General features: G+C 57.9%; 1 protein-coding gene across 4 annotated transcripts in view; it reads left to right on the top strand.

Annotated features, from left to right (window-relative positions):
- PACS1 (phosphofurin acidic cluster sorting protein 1) overlaps positions 1–15,355 on the top strand; it is a 104,273-nt gene that overhangs the window by 73,489 nt on the left and 15,429 nt on the right. The window contains exons 6-15 of one of the 4 annotated variants that reach the window (XM_073351604.1): positions 148–239; positions 922–1,002; positions 2,343–2,399; positions 3,334–3,494; positions 6,770–6,863; positions 7,859–7,939; positions 8,326–8,441; positions 11,162–11,300; positions 11,939–12,043; positions 13,274–13,380. In XM_073351604.1, coding sequence (XP_073207705.1) covers positions 148–239; positions 922–1,002; positions 2,343–2,399; positions 3,334–3,494; positions 6,770–6,863; positions 7,859–7,939; positions 8,326–8,441; positions 11,162–11,300; positions 11,939–12,043; positions 13,274–13,380 — 1,033 coding nt within the window. Of the gene's footprint in view, positions 1–147; positions 240–921; positions 1,003–2,339; positions 2,400–3,333; positions 3,495–6,769; positions 6,864–7,858; positions 7,940–8,325; positions 8,442–11,161; positions 11,301–11,938; positions 12,044–13,273; positions 13,381–15,355 lie in introns of all 4 variants that reach the window. The other 3 variants (XM_073351603.1, XM_073351602.1, XM_073351606.1) reach the window with 3 other exon arrangements.

The following is a 15,355-nucleotide window of genomic DNA, read 5'->3' as shown; positions in this document are numbered from 1 at the left end:
GACTGCACTGCCCTGGAGGACTAGTCTGCACTGCTGAGCACGCTCTGACCTGCTAGGCTGTGATGTGTGGTGTCCTGGACCCTATTCTGCTGACAGCGCTAAGCTCTCAAGCTGGACTTCCAGCCTAACCCCAGCTGTGTCTTCCAGATCGGTCCCCTGACATCGACAACTACTCGGAAGAGGAGGAGGAGAGCTTCTCCTCGGAGCAGGAGGGCAGCGATGATCCCCTACACGGACAGGTAACCCTGCACCTCCCCCTTCCCAGTCTGCTGCCCCCTCAGAGTGCTCAGGGCAGAGCTCCATTGTAAGGCATTACAAAGCAATAGGCTGGCTGGGCCTGGCTGCCTCCATTTGCAAACCCCTCTTTCCATGGGTTCAGGCTTTCCTCCAGTCCTGATCTCTCCGCAGCAGGGGGGGTTTTCACCTGGTTTCTGCCTTTAACCCTCCCCAGCCCCGTTTACTTCAGTGGCTGAATCAAGGCAGAGACGAGTGCCCCCAGTGAGCTCTGAAAAAGATGCTAAGTAGCTCCTCCTTCCAGCCTGCACCTCTGGGGGCAAAGGGAGCAAGAGGTGGTGCTGTGCAAGCCAGGCTGGGAGCTGGCTCTGGGAGCCATCCCCCTTTGGGAAGGGAGGGGAGAGGCAGACAAGCTGCAGAGCAGCCTCCCTTTGGGATCTAGCTGAGGACTGTGGACTCCAGGCCACTGATCCCTTGGCTGGCTGCCCCAAGTGGTCACCTATGACTGGGCTGCTGCTAGAGGCAGCCTATGTGGAACTGTACCTGCCTGGAGCTGAGCTGCTGTGGCCCGAGGACCAGGGAGATCCTGGTTAAGAGAGCTAGCTATGGCAGTGTGGCCAGGCTTCCATAGCCCCAGGGCCTGGGGGTATTATTTCTCCGAATGTGCTGTCTCCCCTGCCCCACAAGGACTTATTTTACGAAGATGAGGATCTCCGGAAGGTGAAGAAAACAAGGCGGAAACTGGCCTCGGCCTCGGCAATCACTCGGGTGAGTGTGTTCTGCGGGTGCGCTGGCTGGCTGGTCGCCTTCTGGCTCCAGTCTGGTGCGAGGCCTGGTGCATGCCGGCCGGGCCAAGAGGGTCTCTGAACTGGTCATAAGCAGCCTCCGGGGGGACTGGATGGCTCTGGGACTTGGGATGGGGCAGAAGGAGCCATTCGCCTCTCTAAGTGACCGCTATTCAGCACATTCAGACACGCTGCTGGGGGAGCTATGCAGCGGCAATCTCCAGAGCTGTCAGGCTGTCCCCTTTCCACCGCACTGTCGCTTGTCCAGGCGTGGCTGTTTGACCTAAGCCGTGGCTGGGAAGCTCTGCCCTGTCTCCTAGGAACTGGCCTGCAGTAATGCTGCCTCTCACCATGCCCTGCTCAGAAGGCAGTTACCAGAGCTGCTTGCATGCCTCTCCTTTAACACCTAGCTGTGATAACCGCCTCTGAGCTGCGTGCAGCTGCTATGCCTGCTTTCAGCCTCGCCATCTCGCACAGTGAGCTTGGCTGGTTTGCAAGCTAAGCAGGCTTGCTCTGGGCTAGACCTCCGGAGGATGAGCCAGAGGTGCAGCGTGGAAACGTGTGGGTGACTCAGGAGGAGTAGTGCTCCCCTCTGGGTTGGTGCTAACCCCAGTGCACCAGCATGGTGCTAGGGAGTGCTGTGCTTCACTCTGCATGTTCCCTATGTCCAGCCCTGCATCAGGTTTGGAAACTGGTGGACTTTGAACTGTCACTTAGGGCAGCATTTCTCAACCGCGGCCACTGTGGCACCCAGTGAGTTCTCCACTTTCCCAGGGGCGGTGGGGCTCAGGCTTTGGGCTTCAGCCCTGGGGTGGCAAGGTGGCAGGCCCCAGGCTCTGGCGGTGGGGCTTCAGGTTCTAGCCCGCTGCTGCCTCCCCTGGCCCCCCATCCAGGGTTTAATTTGTCCCCAGGCTTGCCAGGGCAGAGTAAGTCTGCTGTGGAATGTGATACTTGTATGTTTGCTAATATCACTTTTCACAACGGTCTTACTAGCTAGCAATAAATAAATGACCATGATTTGGACGTGTATATGTGCATATTTGTTTGTTTTTCCTAAAATTAATCAAGTATTTTAGGAAAAAGTGTGAAAGTGGCCACCAGCAAAAGTTGGTGGCCGCACTCAGAGGCCACCAAAAAATTTATCCTGAGAACCCCTGATTAGGGTAACTGGGATTATCTGTGGGGTGATGTGATATTCTCCTTCCATTGGCCCCTCAGTCGCGCCTACAGCAAAGGCCTGCACCCCCTCATTGGGGCCCCTGATTCCTGTTCCCTTTCTTGGTGTCACTGTAACGAGTCAATGGCACCGTTTCTTCACAGCAGCCAAATATAAAGCAGAAGTTTGTGGCTTTACTGAAGAGGTTCAAGGTGTCGGATGAGGTAGGTGCAGCCCTTCCCTGTCTTGTTGCAAATGCCTTCGCTATTTCCGTGGTCTCTTGTTGGTAGATGGGCTGTGATCCAGATCAGGTGAAATGCATCCCTCATCACTGTTCTTCCCTCCTCCAGATGAATGGCAGTGTGAGCTCAGAACTCAAGTCCTTCAATGGTTTGTCTCGTTTTTGTTGTTGGAAGGAAGGGGAGTAGGGTCTAGTGGCTAGAGCAGAGAGGGGCTGGGAGCCAGGACTTCCGGGTTCTGTCCTAGTTTCTCCACTGAGTCATTCATGGCAAATCCCATCACTTCTGTGCCAGGTTCTCAATCCCCTGCTCTAATCATGAGGCCATCTCTCCCTCCCACACTCCCCTTCCAGCAGTCTGACCTCTGTTACCAGTTACCCCCAGCTCCAACCTCTGGACCCCATTTGTCTCAGAGCTGCGGATAGAACCCGGGGGTCCTGAATTCCAGCCCCCCTATTCTGACTACAAGATCCCTCTTCCCCTCAACCTTCTAACAACCAAAGGATCAGGAGGTGAATGAGACTAAGTAGGGGCCCCTCCTGCTTCATGGGCTAAAGCAGCTGTGTGCTGCTGGGTGTTAGACATGCCTGTGAGAGCAGTGTAGTCCATCATCTGCCTCGGAGGTTTCTTGGAACTCTTCCTGAACCTTCGGTGATAGCCGTTCTCTGACATGGGATCTGGGACTGGCCGGGCCATTGCTCTGTGGGTGACTCTCGATGTTCTCTGGGAGATGTCAACCGACAGCTGATTGGTGGGGTGTTAGACCCTTGACATGCCATTGGCTGGGGAAGGAGAGCCACGAGCAGGAGGAGGTCCTTCAGGCTTCTTCTAGCACTCACTCCCGTGGGTTTCCACAAAATATGCAGTCTCTACTCCGGGTTGCCTGGCCCTGGTCTAGTCTGGAGTCTCCTGCCCGCAGGTTGGCTTTGGCCTGGAGCACGTCTCCAGGGAGCAGATCCGAGAGGTGGAGGAGGACCTGGACGAGTTGTACGACAGCCTGGAGATGTACAACCCCAGCGACAGTGGCCCGGAGATGGAGGAGACGGAGAGCATCCTCAGCACGCCCAAGCCCAAGCTCAAGTGAGTGCTGGCAGTGGGGGCAGCACGGTGAGCAACAGCTGCAACAGGGAGTGAACCTGGGCTGGTGGGACCCATGGGACACGGCAGCTGCTCCCAGCTCTGCCACTGCCTTGCTGAGTGAACTTGGGCAAGTCGCTTCCCTTCTCGGTGCCTCAGTTTCCCCTCCCACCTTCTCCTGGTCTCATCTGTTTAGACTGAGAGCTCCTCAGGGCCATGGCTAGTATCTTGCCACACATTTTGTGCAGCATCTGGCGTAGCAGGGTCCTGATCTTGGCTGGGGCCTCCAAGCACTCTTGTAATACTACTGATAGTGTGGGCTGGGGGACTAGGAGTCAGGGCTCTGGGAGTCTCTTCCCATATGACATTGATGCAGCAAGTATCTACAGTGCTCCGTGACTGTCTGTGAAACACTGTTGTTATTTACACTGTGGTAGCTCCCAGAGGGCCCAGGTTCATTGTGCTGGGTGCTGTATGAACCTGTAACACAGATGCGCTTCCTGCCCTACAGAGTTCACAATCCAGCCATGAGACTAGACAGCAAGGGGAAGGGAGCACAGGGTGCCCCTGAGATGGTTGAAAATGACTGTAATTCTCCATGAGTGACAGTGTAAGTCTCCACAGTGCTTTAGGAAACAGTTGCATTGAAGTGCAGCTAATTCTGGGGTGGAGCGCAGCCGCCGCTGTGTCAGTGACATAAGGGTGCATGTTGGCTAAGGACACTAGAGGGGAAAAGGGCCCTGCATCTCAGCTGCACATTCAGAGCCCCCCATCCAACAAGCCTCATGGAAACTACCCAAATGGGCTGAGACTCAGGATCTCCGTTAGTACATCCATCCAGTCTGGAATCAGAGCGCTGATGCTCTAGGGCTCTTCCCCTGCAGCTGAGACTGGTGTCACATGCCTTCCCCTGGGAACTGAGGATTAATTAGGATTTGTGCAGCCCTTGGAGATGCCTGGATGAAAGGAGTGATCTGTTCAGCTGGGTTGTTTCTCGCCCTGCTTTGCTCATGCATGCCAGCCACTGCTGCTGCAGACCCTTCTCCTGAGGGTGTCCCCCCCCTCAACACCCCACTCAGTCCCCCCCCTCAACATCACAGTCTATAACACCTCTACCGCACCTGCCCTCACAAGCCCTTGGGCACTCTGAGAGGCTGCCTGAACAGGATTCCTGCCGTCTGCCTAGAGCTATGGCTTCAGTCATGGTGCTTCACGGACCCCAGTAAGGAGCTCATTCCTTTGCTCTCACCATTAGACACACCTCCCCTCCCAAACCTGGGAACAGAGCCCAGGATTTCTGGCTCCCAGCACCTCTGCTCTAACCCCTACACTCCCCTCCCCTCCCCTCCAAGAGCTGGGGATAGAGCTCAGGAATCCCCATTGCCAGCTCTGGTCTGGTCTAACCCACTGGACCCCAATCACTTCCCGTAAGTTGGAAGAGAACCCAGGAGTCCTGGCTCCCAGCCCTGTGCCTTACCCACATGGCGGTCTGTGGGGAGTGCAGTTCCATCGCAGGGGAACTTCTCCAGCATTGCCAAATGGGCTGGGAGTTGCTGTTGCTGAGAGGTTGATCAGGGGCTGTGGAAAACCGGCTCCTCAGATCACGGGCCATATTCGGTGTGAGTCACAGCCAAGGCCAACATCGCACGTGCTTAATCAGGCACCAATAGCAATCTGAGCCCCCCCCCCCTCCCCTTCCCAAAGCAAGTGTGGGCTGCCAGTCCAGCCCTACCAATAACACACCATCTCCTCCTCCCGCACCTGAGCTGTGCTCTGTTCTCCCCCACAGAGCACAGCCAGTGATCTCGCCCCCCCAGGCGCTGGTGCTTGCTGTCCCCGCGCTGCCCAGCTCTCAGCATCTTTGTAGCTCCTTATGTCCCTCGCTGCTCTGATCTAGCCCTGGCATAGCACCACAGCCCCGGCGAAGGGCTGCGCGGCTCTCCTAAACGCCAGCCTGGCTCTGATTGGCCCGAACTGCATCCCTGATGCCAGGCCGCTCCCTAGGGCTGCCGCGAGCCAGAGCTTGAGATGGACTTGCTGGGCTCAAGGCCTGGTGGGGTGGGGTTCAAACACCGGATCAGGAGAACTGAGCTGTAGCTGACTGTGCAGAAGCTTTCGGCCACACACAGGCTACAACAGGGGACGAGGTGCTGGATCTCCTGGTTCTGTCCTGCCCCAGTCTTGCCACCCGAGGGCCTTGGCATCTGCGCCCTTCCCCTCTCTGTAGCTCGGCTCCCCCATCTCCTGGGGAAGGCATGCGAGATGGATGGCTTGTGTACGTTTCTCCCGGAGACTGGTGTGACTGAAGCTGTGAATGGAAGCCAGGATACCAGGCCGCCTGGATGTAAGAGAAGGCCTTGTTGCGATTTAGCTGTAACCCATTCCCAGACGTTGCACTGGGTTGTGGGAAATCGCTGCAGCTTTTGCGTTTGGACTCGTATTGGTTTCACACTGGTGCAATGGGGTTAGCGCTCCCAGTAAATGGACCAATGCGAGTCGAATGGAGAGAAGCCAGGCCTAGCCCAAACCAGCCTTGCAGGCTTGTGTGCTGACTGAACTCCTGCAGGGTGTTATGGTACTGCAGCTCTGTGGGTGGCCCAGGACTCAGGCTAACCTGACGTAGGCCCCTCTGGTACCAGAGCAAGGCTGATCGGCGTGTCAGGGAGATCAGTGCAAATCCCCACACAGACACACTCTGATCTCGGTTTGAATTAACCCTGTTCCCAGTCGACTTGAGCTGCAGCGCCTTTGGCCTTTGGCACCAGACTAGCTGGAGCAGTTTCAGTCGGTCTGTAAGTGACGCCGTCTCAGCTTTCTCACGCAGACGAGGCCTGCTGTGTGTCTGCCCAGCCCCCAACCTTCCCTGCTTGGAGCTAGGAGGGGCCCAGCAGCACTGCAGTGTTTCCAGGGAGAGAGGCCCCTGGAGAGAGCCCCTTGTGGGTAAGGTGAGCCTGTCGCTCCAAACCAGGCTGGGCCTTAGATGCTCCGTAGCGGAGATGGTGCCGGGGAACCTGGAAGGGACGGGAAGCCCTGCGCTAGCGTTCATTGCTTGCCAGTGCGGAGTGCCTCTTGCAGAGCCGTGCAAACCGTGGGAGGAAATGGGTCTTTAAATATCAGCCAAAGTCTCCGCCGTGCAGGCCGGCCCATAGGCACTGAAATACGCCCGGGATTCGCGCAGGCCATCCCTGGGGCTTGAATCCCTCTAACCCTCTCCTCGCCCTGGGCCAGGGTCTGCAGAAGCACTTTGTTCCCTGATCCGCTGCATCTCTCCCTGCTAGGCCTTTCTTCGAAGGGATGTCTCAGTCCAGCTCCCAGACAGAAATTGGAAGCCTTAACAGCAAGGGGAGCCTGGGCAAAGATGCCACCAGCCCGGTGAGTCATCGCACAGGGAGGGAGTGGGTCTCGTGTTCCAGCTGGGGGTGCCAGACGTAGTGGGCCCTTGTGGGGGCCCATGTGGGTCCTGCTGCGTGGTGATTCGCAGCTGGTACGTGTCACGCTGAGGCTCGGACCTCGACTTCCAACGCATGTGAATGCAGTCACAGGATCTCTGCTGGAGCCAGGTGGCTGCGGGAGTGCTGGGCACGGACAGGTGCCATCTCCTCCCTGAGCACTGCTGAACGACCGCGTGCCGCTTGGCCTGGGGACTGGCTGAGGCAGAGCAGCGTGGCCTGTCAGTGCAATGGGCAGCTGCCTGTGCCTCGTAGTCACTAAAATCTTAGCCAGCACCTATCCTGGCCAGTTGGAACTGCCCCCCAATCCTCCCTCAGTCCAGGCAGCTTTGGTGCACAGAAGGGCAGTGGGGCCTCCCCTTTGGCACCACGGTGCTCCCCAGCTCCTAGGCAGAGTTTGCTTCCTGAGAGCCCGGCACATACAAACTGGGTTTTCTAACACCAGTGTTTGTAAAAGGCCAAGCTGCTTCTTATCAGCATTGATTATTTGTATTCGGCAACATACAATACCCCCACTCCTGGCCGAGCCCCCGGTGTGCTAGGTGCTGTACGAACACTGAGAGCTGCCAGTCCAGTGTCAGCCAGAAGCCGGCTGGTAGACACAGGCAGACGGGCAGTGAAGCCCAAGGAGGCCATGAAGCGTTCCTGCTCAGCACAGTGGCAATGCTGCCAGGGGATGCCCGGAGTGTGCCTGGCCCTTCATACCTTGCCCAAAGAGCTTCACTGTCTCGACGGAGCACTCAGCCAAGGGGGGCAGGACTCCAGGGGATGAGCTGGGAAGCACTGTTGGGATCCTGGCTGGGCCAGTGGCTCTGAGCAGCGGCCCTTGGGGTGGCTGAGGAGGAGTGAGCGCAGTAGGGCAGTGTCTGCCCCAGACCTGTAAACCCCCCATCCTTCTGCCCTTGGCTGGTTTTTCAGATGGACACAGCCGTCGGGGACAAGTTGAAACCTTCGCGGAATAAAAACCTGGACGACAGCCTCAATGAAATAGACACCCTGGTAATATGCCCCAGCCACGCTGGCTTGCTCTCCCCTCGGTGCTCTGCCTGGCTTAGGAGCTGGAGCAAGGGGGACATGGCACGTACAGGCCCCTCCCTTTTGGGGGAGCTCACATGCCCAAGGTAACACCCTGTGCTGGTGCCCGTTTGCCCCAGGAGGCAGCATGGCATAGTGGGTAGAGTGCCAGGAAGCTGAGCTCAGGATGGGGGCATACAGCCCCTCTGATAATGGAGCCCAATTTGTCTCAAGTTGGCACCTCCAGTCAGTGGCTGCTTGGTATGACATAGTCGGTGGCTTTTGGCTGCGAACTGTCCCCTGCTAGGGCCCCAGCTGCTGATGGCCAGAAGGAGCTCTGGAACCTCCTCGTTCCCTTTCCATGTCCGTAGGAAGCGAGCGAGCAGGACACGTTCGGAGACTCCAGCACCACGTTAGTCATCCCCGAAAAAGTCAAGACGCCTATGAAGAGCAGCAAGGGGGAGCTTCAGAGCATGGCATCACCCAGGTAAGCTGCCTGCTTTGAAACCAGGGATGGGAGACGTGGATTGCATAGAACAGCAGGTGACTGCCTCTAGGGGCACTGGCTCCAGGCCAGCCCAGGGCAGGGCTTGGCTGGCTCAGAGGGCAGAGAATAGGTCATTTCCCTTTCCCCTTTAGAGAGTTGGCTCCTAGCCAGGCTGATAGCTACCAGCCATTGCTCCCCTTCCATGACCTGTCTTGATGTAGCTCTTAATAGACAGGTTCCACCTCCTTGTCCGTTCCCAGGCGGGCCCTTTCCCCAGCGCTCTGCAGGGTTGGGGTCAGATTCTGCTCGACACCCAGGGAGGAGGCTCCTTGACCTCACAGCCAGTGGAACTCGATTTCTCTTATTGAACTGGTTTATTGATTTCTCCCTGAGCACAGGCTCTCTGCGGGCGTTACTTGAACTGTCACTCCAGCCCCAAAATCCCAGGGGCACGCATCCCTCGCTTGTCATAGGTCACTGATGTCGCACACTAGCAGGCTGGGGGATGAGATCACCAGGATCAGTGGGGTTTGCCCCTCGGAGGCAATCCCTGCTTTGCGCTCTCCAATGAGTTGGCCCTGAACTGGAGTGGTTCAAAGCAAACTGCTGGTTACAGCCCTGCCGAGATTCCCCGCCAGAACAACCTGGTGTGTTGCACCTGAACAGCCTGAGACCCTCCCAGAGAGAAAGGGGATGTTGCAGGAGTCAGGAGGCCTGGGTGGCATCTCTGGCTCTGCCCTTGGAATGTGTGGTTTTCACTAAGTCGCCTCAGTTTCCCCATATCAGGTGTTGGGCGCTCAGAGGACTGTGTGGCATTCTGCATCCAGTACCCAGCATTAGGCATCTTCCCCTGGCTAGGGGTTTCTGGTCCGGTCTGCTATTGCCCATTCCATCCCAGGCCAGGGAGGGTGGCGATGCCTTATGGCTCTGAGCCTCCAGCACTGGATGGTCTGTGGGCAATCTCGATGTGGCTGTATTTGAACCTTTGACTGTGTGGTGTCGGGCCCTCATCCCGTCCCCGATATTCCCTGTGGGTACCGGGCCTCTCCCGCTGTGAAGGCAGTGGGGCCGTGCCGGAGCTGCACTGAGTGAAGGATTGGATCCACATACCTGGTGTGTTCAAATGCCCGTACGTTCCCAATGGAAACCTGCCCCATCTGCCTCCTGCTTTGCTTGGAGACACTATGGACAAAAGTGCAGCTTCAGCGTGCAACGCAGGCCCACCGTGCTGGCTCCTCTCCCAGATGCTATGGGGGCGGGGACGACACCATCAATACCCCTCCCCCCCCATTTGTCTTAGTGCTGAAGCAGTGCCTTCTTGGAGCGAAGCACCAGGCTGCTTTGTCCTGGAGTTAATACCTTTGCTTAATTGCTGCCAGGTGGCAGCAGAGGCGGCTGTGTCCTCGGGCTCCTGGGAGCGCTGCCGCTTCATTCAGGCCAGGCTCCAGATCAGATCTGCTCGGCTTACAAGCGAAAAGCTCTTGTTTCCCGCCTGCCAGCACTGCAAGCCCCCTGCTTCCCACCTCCAGCAGGGGAGAGTCTGAACTTCTGGGGGGGGGCACGAGCTGGTTAACATTCCACCTCTCCTCCCCCAGAGCTGGGCTGGCTCTCGGGCACTAACAGAGCTCTAGTTCAGCTGGCTGGGCTGGCCCCTGGTGGGGAGCTCAGACGGTATGATCAACCTGGCCCTTCCTGCCTTTACGCGTCTGAATCTAGGAGCAAGGACTCAAACCATATTCTAGTCAGTGGCGGAAGAGCTGGGCCTCCAGTACCCAAGCTGGGCTGTGCAGTAAGGTGGGACCATCTGAGCCAAGGTCACGTTTCAGGGGAGCGGCACACTATAATGGGCCGAGGCCATCGGAAGGGGAACTGACAAATATCCCTTAGCAGTGCGGTGGCAGGGTCTAGTGGTTAGAGCAGGGGACTGGGAGCCAGGACTCCTGGGTTCTAGCCCCAGCTCCATGGTTGGGAGTGTAGGCTGGAGAGGGTGCCAACCTCATCCCACAGGGGCCTGGGCTGGAGAGCATGCCCTTCTTGCCCTACTGAGGGAGGAGGGTGTGGGCAGGAGTGTGGAGCTTTGTGCTCTGAACTGACCATGTTCTGGATCCCGCGGCCCCCCATGGTGCTTTGTTAGCTCGTATGTCCAAGGCCTGCACAGTATGGTCTTCGCCCTCCAGGAGAGATGCCAAACCTGCTAGCCATTGGCGGGCTCTGCATTCCTGTGGGGATCGAGCCCCAACACCTAGCACAGCCCCCTCTGCTGCTCTGAGATTGCTGCAGGAATCTGGATCATGGGAGAGAGCCCTCTGAACTGGCTAGGAGCCCGCCCTGGATCCGCAGCTAGAGGAGGAGACCCAGCCCGCCCCTGGGGTTCCCTCTCGGCCTGTGCTGGCTACAGACTGTACATGGGCTCTCCCTGTGTCTGACCAGCCCACCCAGTCCTGTTTGTACCCAGCAGCGTTGCTGAGCTCCCGCTCTTGGCAATGTGCCAGGAAACCCAAGTCACATGGCCATGCCACTCTGTCCCCTTGCCAGCAGGCAAGTGTTGACCTGGTGCAAACGCTCACAGGAGCCCCAGGGCGTGGCTTAGACCTGAGCGGGGCCTGTGTGTGTATCTGCAATCAGAGACCCTGGTGCGTGGGGGAAGGACCCTGCTCTCCCATGGATGCTGTGCCATGCCGGGGAACCAGGCCAACAGCACTGTCCTTTGTATGCTGCAGCAGAATGGAAGGTGCAGCGCACACGCCCCGGCAGAAGAGAAGCACTCCGCTGAAGGAGAGACAGCTCTCCAAACCCCTGAGCGAACGGACCAACAGCTCGGACAGCGAGAGGTCCCCGGACCTGGGCCATAGCACACAGGTGATGTGAATGCAACCCCAGGCACTGTTCTATGGGGGATGAGCCCAGCCTGCACCACCTACAGCTGGGAGCTCATCACACAGTCGGTTGCCTGGGAGTCCTGCACGGAGAGCCAGGGGCTGCAATGAGTGACATCAGTGGCATCAGGGGGTGCAGTGCTGCGGGGAGCGGAGGCGGGTGCTCAAGCACTCTCCCTTGGGTCAGTCCTGGCTCCGGTGCCCCAGCGCGGCACTAAGGGAGACTTTGTGCAGTAGCTTTCCATCTTCCTGACGATCTGTACAGTTGTGTCCTGCCCGCTGGCACTCAGCACATATCCCAGGCACTGTGTGTAACAGAGCTAGATCCCGTGTCCTGGCCACATTCTAGTTCAGCTAATGGATTTACCTCTCTGAACTCCCCTTGTAGGAGTTGCCTTCCCTCCTCTTCCTACCAACGCGGGCTGTGGGGGGCAGCAGGGGCCTTGAGGCAGGTGGCTGGATACACAGAGCTGAAGGAAAGGCAGGGGACCGGGCTCTGGGTAACAGCACCAAAGGAGAAGCAGCTCACCAGGGGAACCTCCAGGGTTCTGGCCCAGCCCAGTGTGTGTTGCCTGTGCCCTGCCAAGGCTTAGCCCTCCCCTCACCCTCCCTCCCCAACAGATTCCTCGCAAGATCATCTATGACCAGCTGAACCAGATCCTGGTGTCAGACACGGCCCTGCCCGAGAACATCATCCTGGTGAACGCGGCCGACTGGCAAGGCCAGGTAAGGAGGCCGGCCCTGGGATGGGACCCTGCAGGTGCTGCTGGGCAGGGTGGCAGTGACCCATGGAGACGAGGCCCCTCTGTTTCCCTGTCTTCCGCTGACATGCCTCAGCCCTGAGCAAGGGGATGGGGCCTGTCCCCCGCCCGGCCAGTCTCTGGGCTCTGCTGCCTTCACAGTGCTTGCCTTTTCCAATGCAGACTGAGCCACAGCTCGGGTCACCCGGGCCCTCGGAGCCCTGCTGCCCTGGGAGTGGAAATGGCCGCTCCGCAGAGGGGCCGTTGGCCGTGTCGCCTGGACCCAGCCTCTGCGGGGAGCCATTGCAGGCAGCGGGGCCTGTTGGGTGGTGCTCCGGTCTGTGCGAGCAATGGGAGCGCAGGGCATTGCCTGGGCTGAGCTGAGGAGGGGGCTGAATGGGAAGGGCCAGGGGGCGGGGCCGGGTTGGTGAGCGTTAATGCTGCTGCTGTGACTGCATGGCCGAGTTTGAATCCCATCTGAGCATCCCCCTTGACCTGGCGTGGAGTCTCCCCAAGCTGTGGCTATAGGTGGACTGGAAGCTCTGGGGCGGGTGCTGATCTTTCCCAGTCCGGACCAGGGCAAGCGTGTGATCTGAAGGTTCTGAGTCTGCGTGTCCCTCGCTAGCCCTCCTCACTGCAATGCCAAACACCTCTCGAGGCCTGTCCTCCTGCCCTGCACAGGTGGCACCCCCAGAGTACACAGCACCCTCCGGATTGCAGCTGACAGGCCCACTCAGCGGAGAGACCAGGGCTGTGTAGCCTTGACTTCTCTCCCCCCGCCCCCAAGCAGGTCCCTCACTGGAGCCTGTTGCGTGGGCATTGTAGGCAACATGCCTCTGCGAGCCATGAAGGGGAGTCTTGACTTGCCTTGATCTCACACCTAAGATTGCCAAGCCCCAAGCAAACCAGCCTCTGCTGCCCTACAGCTGCCACTTCCCACTCACTAGGCAGCCACAGCGCTCCCGGCCCTTGGCAGTCTGGAATGAACATGCGCCCCATGGCCATTGCCACCTGTCCTGCCTGTGCCCTGCTTAGCCTGCCAGCCCTCGGCAGCAACAGCCAACCGGCGCAGGGAGGGGCATGCTTACCCACCTGTCCCCAGGGACTCTGGTTGCGAAGCACAGAGGGGGAGTATTCGTGGCAGGTGTTGTAACAGATCGCTTTGCTCCCATATGCACGGGCGTGCTGTGCTCACCTTTCCTCCTCTCCTTGCCAGTATGTGGCCGAGCTGCTTCGGGACCAGAAGAAGCCAGTCGTGTGCACCTGCTCCACCGTGGAAGTACAGGCCGTCCTGTCTGCTGTCCTCACCAGGATCCAGAGATAGTGAGTAAAGGACGGTGGCCCTCTGGTCCCTGCGCCGGGGGCAGATGGTTTCTGTCGATATGGGTGTGGTGGAGTTGCTCTGTTAGCTAACCCTGCCATGAGTTATGAGTCAGCTCTCACAAGCTAAGCAGGGTGAGGCCAGATCAGTGCTTGGAAGGGGAGGCCTCTAGGCAAAACCAAGGTGTGGCATGAGTGTTGTGGGAGGCTCATTAGAGGGCACTCTCCTCTTGGAGTTGACACCAAACCAATGCCCCAGTGTGGGGCTAGGGGGTGCGGTGCTGCAGGAAGGGGGGCAGGAGCTCAATTGGGGGTGCTCTTCCCTCACAGTCAATGCAGGCCCCAACACCCCAGCATGGCACTAGGAGGAGCTGTGCTGCAGGGAGCTGGGTGGGGGACTGAGCAGGGGGTGCTCTCCTCCAGGCTAGTCCTGGTGCCAGTGACTGAGCGGTAGTTGGCAGTGTGGTAAAGTAGGAGGAAGGGCTGTTGATCCAATAGGGGATCGTTCGTTCGGATCCAGGATTGAACCACGGCCCCAGGGTGATGCTAGTCCTGTGCCACTTGAGATGCCGTTTTCAGATGGGAAATAAAACCAAGATCCTGGCCACTTGTGTTCATTCAAGGGCTTCCTGACCATATAATGTTCCTGTCCGTTAGCCCCCAGGGTCCTGCCCAGAGTCCAGCATGGTAATTATATTCCACCCGTTTAAAACATCCCTGGCTGCTTCACTTTATGTGCTCTAAGCTGTCAAACGGCTGCTGTGTTCCACACCAGAGCTGGTTGCATCTCACCCCTCAGCAAGAGGTCCCTCTACAAATCGCCCCTTGCCCCACCCCAGAGGCATTTCATTGCTGGGCAAGCATTCCCTGTATAACTCCCTCCCCCATCTCTCTCCAGAGCTGGCTGCATTTCACTGCTAGATGAACTATCTCAATGTAATAGCTGCTGTGTTCCACCCCAGAGAAGTCTGCATTCCAGTAGTGGATGATTCATGTATAGCACAGCAGGGGCCTGCAGGGTGAAGGCTGCCACAGATGTGTAAGATACTTCATTCATAGTGCAGGGATGTGAGGGCTGGAGTCTTTCCATGGTTCTCTTGCCTATGACTCTGAATATTGTGGTATCTGAGGGACAAACCCCAGCCTGCTTCATGCACAAGTGGAGCCGCCTAGGCCTTGCCTACAGTCTGCAATCCCCACTGCGCCCCAGCCGGCTCTGCTCCTAACCCAGGTCGTGCATTGCCAGCGGATCCGCCACTGGGCTGCTTCCCTGCAGCTAGAGGTGCTCTGCAGACGCTGCCAGCAGTGCAGGTATGCGGGCCTTTCCCTGACCTCTGCGGCTGTGACTCAGCAGCAGCTGGCTGGGGATGCAGCCAGGCTATTTTTACCCACTCTTTCTGCCCATCTCCACACTTTAAAATGCTGTCTGTTCCCTGAGGTTGTTTTCAGGTGAGCCGATTGTAATGCAGACGGCTAACTGTTCCATAGAGCCATCTCTCCTTCTGCCTGCATGGCAGAGAGACAGGAGCTTGGGACTTATTTAAGATGTAGAAAGGTATGAAAGATTCCCCTAAAAAAAACAAGCCGAAATGTGCTTGTTAGAAAGTCAGGTCCCATCAGCCTTGTCTCTCTCCAGGAGACTCTGTGGGCACCTGGAGAGCTAGGAAAAGAATTACGAGTCCAGGTACCAAGAAAGGGGCAGGCTGAGTCAGACAGGCAGGACGTAGTAACACCTGCAACTTGGGGTTTGTCTACACTTACCGGGGGATTGATGCGTGGGCGGTCAATTTATCGGGTCTTGACCGCTCTCCCGTCAATTCCTGAACTCCACCTGAATGAGAATCACAAGGGGAGTCGACAGGAGAGCGTCTCCCATCAACATCGCATAGTGTGGACCCCGCGGTAAAGTAGATCTAAGTACTTCAACGCGTAACTTAGATCAGTCTCCCCCCATAGTGTAGACAAGGCCTTAGATGCT

The sequence above is a fragment of the Lepidochelys kempii genome, chromosome 7 (genome assembly GCF_965140265.1).
Source record: "Lepidochelys kempii isolate rLepKem1 chromosome 7, rLepKem1.hap2, whole genome shotgun sequence".
In the NCBI taxonomy this organism is placed as follows: Eukaryota; Metazoa; Chordata; order Testudines; family Cheloniidae; genus Lepidochelys; species Lepidochelys kempii.
The sequence above is the reverse complement of the archived record's forward strand: the minus strand, read 5'-3'. Positions and strand labels throughout refer to the sequence as shown.